This window comes from Scylla paramamosain, chromosome 23 (assembly GCF_035594125.1).
Source record: "Scylla paramamosain isolate STU-SP2022 chromosome 23, ASM3559412v1, whole genome shotgun sequence".
Taxonomy (NCBI): Eukaryota; Metazoa; Arthropoda; class Malacostraca; order Decapoda; family Portunidae; genus Scylla; species Scylla paramamosain.
In genome coordinates, this window is record NC_087173.1 from 1,900,689 (window position 1) to 1,910,485 (window position 9,797).

The following is a 9,797-nucleotide window of genomic DNA, read 5'->3' on the forward strand; positions in this document are numbered from 1 at the left end:
TATATATATATATATATATATATATATATATATATATATCATTGAAAAAAAGAAAACAAACTCTGAATCACCTAACCAAATGAAAAAAAATAAAATAAAAATGTTTAGAAAAAATATGCCTTTTGAAATTTACTTTACTCTTAAAATCTTATCTTTTATAAGGGAAAGGATGTAATTTTTCCTTCCTCTACGCTACTTTATCAATACTCGGTGATTACTGTACTGGCAGCTAACTATGCTTATTAGGGCGTTCCTCCGAGAGCCCCAGTCTAGTGGAGGAAAGGGAGAGACGGAGGGAGGGAGGAAGGGAGAGGAGGAAGGAAGGAGAGAAAAGAAGGAAAGGATATGGGAACGTAGTGTAGCCTAGGAAAATTCTCTCTCTCTCTCTCTCTCTCTCTCTCTCTCTCTCTCTCTCTCTCTCTCTCTCTCTCTCTCTCTCTCTCTCTCTCTCTCTCTCTCTCTCACACACACACACACACACACACACACACACACACACACACAAACACACACACACACAATCTCAATTGCGTAGTGACATTAAAAGGTCTTGAGATATTGGAGAAGTAGGAGGAGGAGGAGGAGGAGGAGGAGGAGGATCGAAGGGAGAGCGAGTTGTGTTACTCTCTCATCTCCTCCTCCTCCTCCTCCTCCTCCTCCTCCTCCTCCTCCTCCTCCTCCTCCTCCTCCGTCGCTACGTGTCTTTTCTCACGTCGTCCTCCTGTCTTTGCTGTTGTTGTTGTTGTTGTTGTTCTTGTTGTTTAATTTTTCCTCCTCCTCCTCCTCCTTCTCCTCCTTCTCCTTCTCCTTCTCCTCCTCCTCCTCCTCCTCCTCCTCCTCCTCCTCCTCCTCCTCCTCCTCCTCCTCCTCCTCCTCCTCCTCCTCCTCCTCCTTGTTAATTGTAATAACCTGTTGATGAGAGACAAGGTTTCGCTCTTTGTTTCTTGCTGCTCCTCTCTCTCTCTCTCTCTCTCTCTCTCTCTCTCTCTCTCTCTCTCTCTCTCTCTCTCTCTCTCTCTCTCTCTCTCTCTCTCTCTCTTGCTCCTGCTTTAATCTAGTTTCCTTCTAAGCCTCATTACTTACCAGTTATTTTCTCATCATCTTTATTACGCTTTATCAGGTTCCTTCAGTTCCCTTCCTTCCATTGTAACATTTTTGACCACTTAAATCCTCCTCCTCCTCTCCTCCTCCTCCTCCTCCTCCTCCTCGTGGCAGTACATATATGGCAAGGCGAGCGTGGGGAGTGGAATAGTGGTCAAGCAACATGGCAGTGAACGATGCTAACTGAAATTATAGGTTAGCCCTTTTCGATCCAATTTGGCAAAGAGACGTTAGATTTATAAACACATTACCTTAGTCTGTGTGTGTGTGTGTGTGTGTGTGTGTATGTGTGTGTGTGTGTGTGTGTGTGTATTCGTTTTCTTTCCTTGTGCATGTGAGTGTCTGCATTCACAAACACACACACACACACACACACACACACACACACACACACACACACATGTACAGAGAAGCACGTATAGGGCACAGCTATCACGTACAGGGAGTTAACTGCTGTCTGGAGGGTCGTGTTTGTGTTGTTGTTGTTGTTTGTGGTGGTGGTGGTGGAGGTGGTGACGGTGGTGGTAGTTTGTTGATTAATGTGTTTGTCTCTTTAAATCGCCCACGTGCTCTGATTTCTAAAGTATCTCTCGTTGTAGTTCCTTCCATAATGCATACTAAAGTCTTCTATCAGTTGTGTATGAATCGTGGGAGGAATATGATCTTTCGTGTGTGTGTGTGTGTGTGTGTGTGTGTGTGTGCTTAATGGGTTAGTGGTGCATGTGACTTGCATATACTTTGTTTGAGAGAGAGAGAGAGAGAGAGAGAGAGAGAGAGAGAGAGAGAGAGAGAGAGAGACTATATATATATATTCATATCATTGTTTCGACAAGAGCATTTATCTCATCACAAACCACGCAAAAGGTCCCGAGGGTTTGCGTAAGTCACCTTTTAAGACAGTCGTCCTTGACATTCCCCAGGATGACGCACTTCATTGCATAGAAAACGTAACCAAGAAACGTGCGTCTTGTACCCAAACGTTTGCTGCTTGGGTCCTCGCCTTTGTGTCAGAAGTTCGCAGACAATAATGCAATTCAGTGACGCAGGTTCAGTCTTATGATCTTATGTAGAGTTTTAAAAGAGAAATTATCGAGTTTTAAAAGAAATTACTGAGTTTTAAGGTAGAAAGTATTGAGTTTCGGTAGCTTTTGATTTATGAAAAGAAATTAGTATGCTTTAATAGAAGTACTGTACATTGAAACCCATTGTTCTTTTCAAGTTTAGTAATAAGAAATATATAAATGATGAACGTAGGTTAGAATGTTTTATTAAAGTAAAAAAAAATGTTCTGTTCATATTTAGTGATAATAAAAATATTAGTATTACAACGTACCTTAATATTTAATTTCCACCTTTTAATCAATGAAGCACAAGCTGAATAAATGCACTTAATTAAGGACAAGCAGCAGTAAACCTGTTGGCCCATCCGAGGATGTCTTAAGCTACACTAATACTCGTATAAAGAGAAGCAAGATAACAAAGGCGAAGGTATGATCTCACTATTTACCGAGTAGAAGCAAAAATAGACAGCGTTCAAGTAGCATTATTCATCCAGCTCAAATAAGCAGGAAATGCGTGACCAAGAAAGTGCCAGATTTATCGCGGAACACGAGATTAACAAACTGTTTCTCAACTATACACAAGATCAAGAGACTTAACCAAGACATCTGACCTTGTTGAATCATAAACGACCATTATTTACCAAACACGATGCTAAGTTACACATAAAAACGAGTTTCACAGTTTATTTCTTAACTATACAAGGAAACAAGAGATTTCAGCAAGATACCTGACCTTGCTGAATCATAAAACACTCATAGTTTACCAGATTAAATGCTCAGTTACTCACGAGCCACAAGACTCACAAATTATTCCCTCACTACAAACCAGTGATTCGAAACTTAAGCAAATTTGACCTCAGTGAACCCCAAACACCTTCTGGCTGTCGAAGGCGAGGTGACTGACAAAAAAAAGATACTAAATTATTCACAAAACACAAGATTCAGAAACGCTCCCCTTGCTAACTATAAGCCAATGATGCAAGACTGACCTCAGTAAATCCCAGGCACTTTTTGACGAGCAGCGGCGAGGTGGCATTAACAAAACGAGCATTATTCACCAAAGAACTCCTTAGATCACTTACGAAACCCAAATTATTCCCTATCTATAAACCAGTGATGCAAGACTGAATAAATTTTGACCTCAGTAACTCCTAACCACCTTCTGGCTGACTGTGGCGAGGTGACACACAAACAGAGCCAAAACGCTAAATAAATGAAAAAAAAAACAAGAGATCCACAAATTATTCCTTGACCAATGATACGAAACGAAAGGAAAATTGACGTCAGAAATTCCCAAGCATCTTCTGGCTAGCGGTGGCGAGGTGACATACAAACAAAACAGACGAATTGAAGGCACCGGCACCATCAACACGTGTCTCTTGGCACCAGGAGCATCTTTCGCTACGGGTGTGACAGTGAGGGTACGGGGCGAGAATGTTCCCTGGGCAGATTTAGGGCAGTGCTTGTGGCGGAGCTGAGAGGCGCCCAGTGCGTCTAGGAGAGTTACTGGGAAGCGAAAGGAACACCTGTCTATTGGTGGTAAAGGTTGGCTGCCCAGGTGTGATTCGTTAAGACAGGTGACCAAGGGTGTTCCTGGAACCTTTTATGCAGAGTGTGTGTGTGTGTGTGTGTGTGTGTGTGTGTGTGTGTGTGTGTGTGTGTGTGTGTGTGTGTGTGTGTGTGAGTGACTCATCGTTTATTTGTGTGTGTGCGTGCATATGTATGTGTGTATGTCTCTTTCATTTCCTCCTTATTGTTGTTTTCTTCTTTTTTTTTTTTTTAAGTCTGCTTTCCACTTAGCTGTTTATTCATAGGAATCTCTTCTTCTTCTTTTTCTCCTTCTTCTTCTTCTTCTTCTTCTTCTTCTTCTTCTTCTTCTTCTTCTTCTTCTTCTTCTTCTTCTTCTTCTTCTTCTTCTTCTTCTTCTTCTTCTTCTTGCATACTTTATTTCCTATCTCTTAGCATCATCTTTACTATTATCTACGGCCTGAAGCGCGCGCGCGCGCGCGCGCGCGCGTGTGTGTGTGTGTGTGTGTGTGTGTGTGTGTGTGTGTGTGTGTGTGTGTGTGTGTGTGTGTGTGTGTGTGTTATCTTTACCGTCTTTTTTTTCATTTTGTGGTTTTCAAGAAAATCTTTTCCTCCTCCTCCTCCTCCTCCTCCTCCTCCTCCTCCTCCTCCTCCTCCTCCTCCTCCTCCTCCTCCTCCTCTTCCTCCTCCTTCTCCTCGCAATGCATAAAAATAATTAAGAGGAAGGCAAGGCTGGGGGAAGGCTAGATAAGGACATTTTTTTTAGTTTATTTTTGTCCCTCCTTCGAATGATCTATATTGAAGCCAAGGAGAAAACGAGACTGCCGGGGAGGAAAAAAAGGGAAGAGCGAGGAAGCGATTAGGATGTTTCAAGCAAAAGGAGGAAGTGGAGAAGGACTTGATAAACTTGTCCGTGTGTGTTTGTGTGTTTGACAAGATGAACGACGAGGAGGAGGAGGAGGAGGAGGAGGAAAAGCGATGAGAAGGAGAGGAAATAGCAAATCTTTTTAAAACTTTGCTATACGGAGAAAATGTCTCTCTCTCTCTCTCTCTCTCTCTCTCTCTCTCTCTCTCTCTCTCTCTCTCTCTCTCTCTCTCTCTCTCTCTCTCTCTCTCTCTCTCTCTCTCTCTCTCTCTCTCTCTCACACACACACACACACACACACACACACACACACACACACACACACACACACACACACACACACACACACACACACGCGCGCGTTACCAGGAATCGCCCCTTAGCTGTGATCCTCTCCCAATATTTAGCCTCGTGACTGTCGCTGCTGTCACCTCGAGGCTGTTAGTGAAGGGAAAGGAAATGCCCCGAGCACAGTTACTCTAATCGCACTCATTCTCCCAGCAACCTTTGCGCCGCACCGCCACTGTACTGCCCAAAGGCTCTAGTTGGAGTGGCACTGGTTTTTAAGGGTGTTTTTACTGATCTAGTGAGAGATTAGCACGATTTCTACATTATTTAAAGGAGAAACAATCCTGAGAACCCGGCTAATCATCTCTGTGGCCTTTGAAAATAGTCGCGGTGAGAGAGCAAAGCGTTTCTCAGTACGGCCCTCAGTCTCTCAGTCACTGCCGGGAGGACGCTGGAGCCATGCGCTGTACGCTCTGGCCCACTCTGACTGGTCCCTATACGAGTACCTTGACAGACTCCGAAGTGAAGTGACGTGGTTGCAGTTTCATTTCGCCTCGTGGGTTTCAGAGTGTCGATTATGTTGATTCAGTGACTTTTGAGTGATGACGAAAAGTAAATGCTCTCCCCCTCCTCCTTCTCCTCCTCCTCCTTCTTCACCTCCTTCTGCTCCTCCTCCTCATCATCATCGTTCTTCTTATGCACGTCCTCCTGCTGCAAGTAAGTCGTGTGTGTGTGTGTGTGCGTGTGTGTGTGTATGTGTGTGTGTGTGTGTGTGTGTGTGTGTGTGTGTGTGTGTGTGTGTGTGTGTGTGTGTGTGTGTATGTCTTTGATGTGTGTCAGGCAGAAGCAGCTCAGTTTAGGCAGAAATACAAACTTTTCCTCTCATAAGCAAGTCTCAGTTTTACTTATTTGTTTTTATTTTATTTGTTTTTATTTTTATTTTTCTTAAGTCAAGCGCAGAAAAGTCTAATGTCAGCGAAGGGAGAAATATTAACCCGAAATAAGATTGTCAGTAGAAAGAAGGAAAATATTCTCAAAGTGAAAGGAGACAGATACACGAAGGAAATGCTTGAGACAGAAGATAGAACAGAGTCTTACAGGAAAAGATAAACACGGGAAAAATGTGAGTTTAATGTGAGAGAGAGAGAGAGAGAGAGAGAGAGAGAGAGAGAGAGCAGGCCGCGCTGTTATCTTGTTCCTGCATCAGACACGTGTTATTTTATGCATTATGTCGCTTGTCACGGAAAGACAATCAGACACACCTGCATTGGGCGCCCAGCAGGTGTGGCGCCCCCTCAGACACCCACCCTACCTCGTCCCACCCCGCCCCGCCCCGCCGCGCCGAGCTACACACACTGCTCCTCGTTTGTCTCTTCGCGAAGTCTCCATTTTCCGTGATAATTACTGAGGAGTCACTCGCTGTGTTGTCTTGAAAGTGTTGCATTCTTGTTTTCTTATCAATTTTTCGTTTGTTATGCATTTTTTACTTGAATTTGTTATTTGTACGTAATCTTCATACCGTCCCTTCTTGAATGTACGGGACAAGACAAATAGAAACAATAAATACAATGAATTAATCAATGAAACAGATACATACATATACAGTACATTAACCTGAGGGAGGATATGTAGTATTATAAACATAGATACTCACTTTTAATAAACAGTTAGAATACAGTAAAGTACAGCAAATACATACATGGATCTGAAAAAGTATGTAGTGTTATTTAGATAGACATGTATTAGGTACTTAAAAAAAATAAATAAAACAATACAGATCTCAAAACACATCTCTTAATTTGAATAATCCCGTTTGACTCTGTTCTTTAGCGACAGGCACTTAAACGAGCTTTCTTTTATCTTTTTGTAGCCCTTGACCAGTGCCCCTCTTACATAAAAAAAATATCGTTAGTATGAATTCAAGTATATAGCAGGTAACAAGTAAGAAGATACGGTAAAGTAAAGCATACACAAAGCAGCCTGTATTCCTGTGATATGCACCAATTTTGTACACTAAAAACATTGTATAAAATAGCCTACAAAAAACGAGGATAGCTTTTGCAATTTCTAGCCAATATAATGTTAAAAACTGGCTGTACAGGAAGAAATGACTCACAGTGGTTCATAATTAAGGAAAGGAAGTGTTAAGTAACAGCGAAAGTGTTTTAACAAATGTGTGTTCTTCTGCAGATGAGACGTACACGAAGGTGGCGCTGGAGACCCTGGAGGAGTTGGACTGGTGCCTGGATCAGCTGGAGACCATTCAGACCCACCGCTCCGTATCTGACATGGCGTCCTCCAAAGTGAGTACCGATTTCACTATTCATTTCGGTTTTATCTGATATTTTCTGCGCCATCCGCTGTCCTGTGTGTGTGTGTGTGTGTGTGTGTGTGTGTGTGTGTGTGTGTGTGTGTGTCTGCGAGTGACGGGTATCTGTGCGTTAGCCGTGAATCGTTCCCTTGTGTTCACTGGCTCAGTTCATCGGGATTTTAATTTTTTCCCTTTTTTTTCACTGTTGTCTTTGTTTTCTGTTAATTTTCTGTTTTTTTTTTTTCTTGATTCTGTGATTTTATTTATCCTCCAGTATCTTTTTTTTTCTCTCTAGTTCAATTTCTAGGTTCTTTCCAGTTTTCTCATTATCGTCATCGTTTTCTATCCGTTTTGTCTCTTTTATAATCACATGACTTTTTTTCTTCAGTATCTTTCGTTTTTCACGATGGTAAATTCTTGTAACTTTTTCCTCACTTCAGTTTTTGTTTTGTTTTGTTTTTTTTTGTTTTTGTTTTTTGTTTGTTTTTTTTTGTTTTGTTTTTTTCCTCGCGGTGGTGAATCGAATACGTTTTCTTCCTTCGCGTGTGAGAGATCGGGTTGCATTAGCGTGGTGTTCAGTTACTGAGCGGGGGAAGTTGTACTGAGATTTTTCCAGTTGTCTTTTTGTTTCATCCATTCATTCGTTCACTCGTCCATTCATTCATTCATTCATTCATTCCTGGTCGGGCAGTCGTGTGAAAACTGAAACAAGAGAAATAACATAGTCACACTACGTAAATCTCTTCCCACACACACACACACACACACACACTAAAGGGGAAACCGACCTCACTTGTAAAGGGAAGCGTACTAGCGTGTCTCCAGATCTAAAGGGAACGAGCACTCGGCCATAAAGGGAGATGGGAAGGAGTGTGCGTCTCTACTTCAAGTCAATGAACGACCTTGGGCAGCACGCGGCGCCACTCACCTCAAGACAACACACCTGACAACACCTGGGTCTGTATTCATAAACGCTTTGCTCTGTCACCACGACTGTTTTCCGTAGCTACAGAGATGATTAACCGAGTTTTCAAGAGAGCTTTTGTTGTTAATAATGAAAAAATCTTGTTAATCTGTCACCAGAGCCGTAAAATCACCCTTAAAAGTCCTTATCACTTCAACTAGACCCTTTTGAAAGTAGTGGAGGTGCAGCCAGAAGTGTTTCAGAATACTGACCCTGGAACACACTCACTAGTCAGGTTGTTATGTCATGCAGTGTTGTATGCCACGTCTTTCATTGACCACAAATCACTAAGAAATCTTATCCCACACCTACCCATGAATATTGCCTTGAAACTTTCAAAATCTGTTCTTTTAAATCTCCTAGAACACTCTTGGTAATCAGATCGTAAGGTCACTCTTTCCTACATGGTAGATATTTAATTACTGATAAATCACTGGGAAATATTTTGTTCCACAGCCACTCGTAAACATTGCATTGCCTATAAACTAAACATAAGAGCATAAGAAAATAAGGGAAGATACAAGAAGCCGTCTGGTCTACACATAGCAGTCCTTGTTTTTCAGTCTTTTCTTTTTTTCTCTCTCTCTCTTAAGGGCAACAAAAAGACATTAAAAATCCCCACTCAAGGTACCAGAATATAGTGAGAAAAGGATTATCCAGAAATTTGATAATCTTGTTTCTTGTAGGTGCATGTGAAGATTCTGTACCGTGTTATTTAGCAAAGTGTTGCGTATCACAGTGAAAAATTAGTTTGGGGTCAACAAGCAGCGATACGGGAATCATATCAGTTAATGGCTCTGGTTTTTGAGACTGGTAAGCGTCTAAAGGTATTACGTAGTGCTTCTCACCTGTACGCACTCAGCCTGTGAATCTGATAGACACACCTGGACGTCTTTCAAGTCAAGTGTTCCTAAGAAATTCCGGGAGCGTCATATGACTGCTGAAGCGCCTTAGCAATTAGTCAGTCAGTCACTCACTACTACTCACCTGTACGTACTCGGAGATGCACCTGGTCACTGTTTTGTTGCGTGTGTGTTTGTGTGTGTCTCAGGTGCGCTGCATTTCATAGACACGAATTCTTAGGTGCATAATTTTCCCATTGCCAGTGCTTCCGAAAGGCACGGAGAAGATTAACTCTGTAGTTATGGATGTTTTTTTTTCCTTTTGATGGTACATGATCCTTGTCTCACTATCAGTAATCATAAAAACATCCTTGAAAAAAATATATATTATTTCTACTTGAGCCTGTTAATGACGAGAGAGGACCATAGAGAAAATTTATGGATGCAGTGAAAGAAGGCAACCTTGTAATGGGTAAGAATGAGGTGGTGTGGGCGTGTCAAGAGGAGAGACGTGGAGTATGCATGGAGGAGGATGCTGGAGATGGATTTACCCGCCAGGAAAAAAACGAGGAAAAGCTAAGAGAAGATTTATGAAAGCAATGAAAGAAAAGATGCTTGTAATGGGAGTGACTGAGGAGGTTTGAGCGTGTGATGAGGAGAGACAGGAGTATGTGGAGATTAGGATGCTGGAGATAGATTTACTCGGTAGGAGAAAGCGAGGAGGACCTAAGAGAAGATTTGTGATAGGTATGACTGAGGAAGGCGTAGAAGACTAACCACTAAAGGTGATCCACCGTAAGCACCACCACCTAACTGAACAACCCGAAAGAACCAACCC

At 42.2% G+C, this 9,797-nt stretch overlaps 1 protein-coding gene across 4 annotated transcripts in view; it reads left to right on the forward strand.

Annotated features, from left to right (window-relative positions):
* The window catches only part of LOC135111987 (3',5'-cyclic-AMP phosphodiesterase-like), a 148,302-nt gene that overhangs the window by 85,825 nt on the left and 52,680 nt on the right, over positions 1–9,797 (forward strand). For all 4 annotated transcript variants that reach the window (XM_064025737.1, XM_064025736.1, XM_064025738.1 and 1 more), the window contains one exon: positions 7,033–7,145. In XM_064025737.1, coding sequence (XP_063881807.1) covers positions 7,033–7,145 — 113 coding nt within the window. The remainder of the gene's footprint in view (positions 1–7,032; positions 7,146–9,797) is intronic.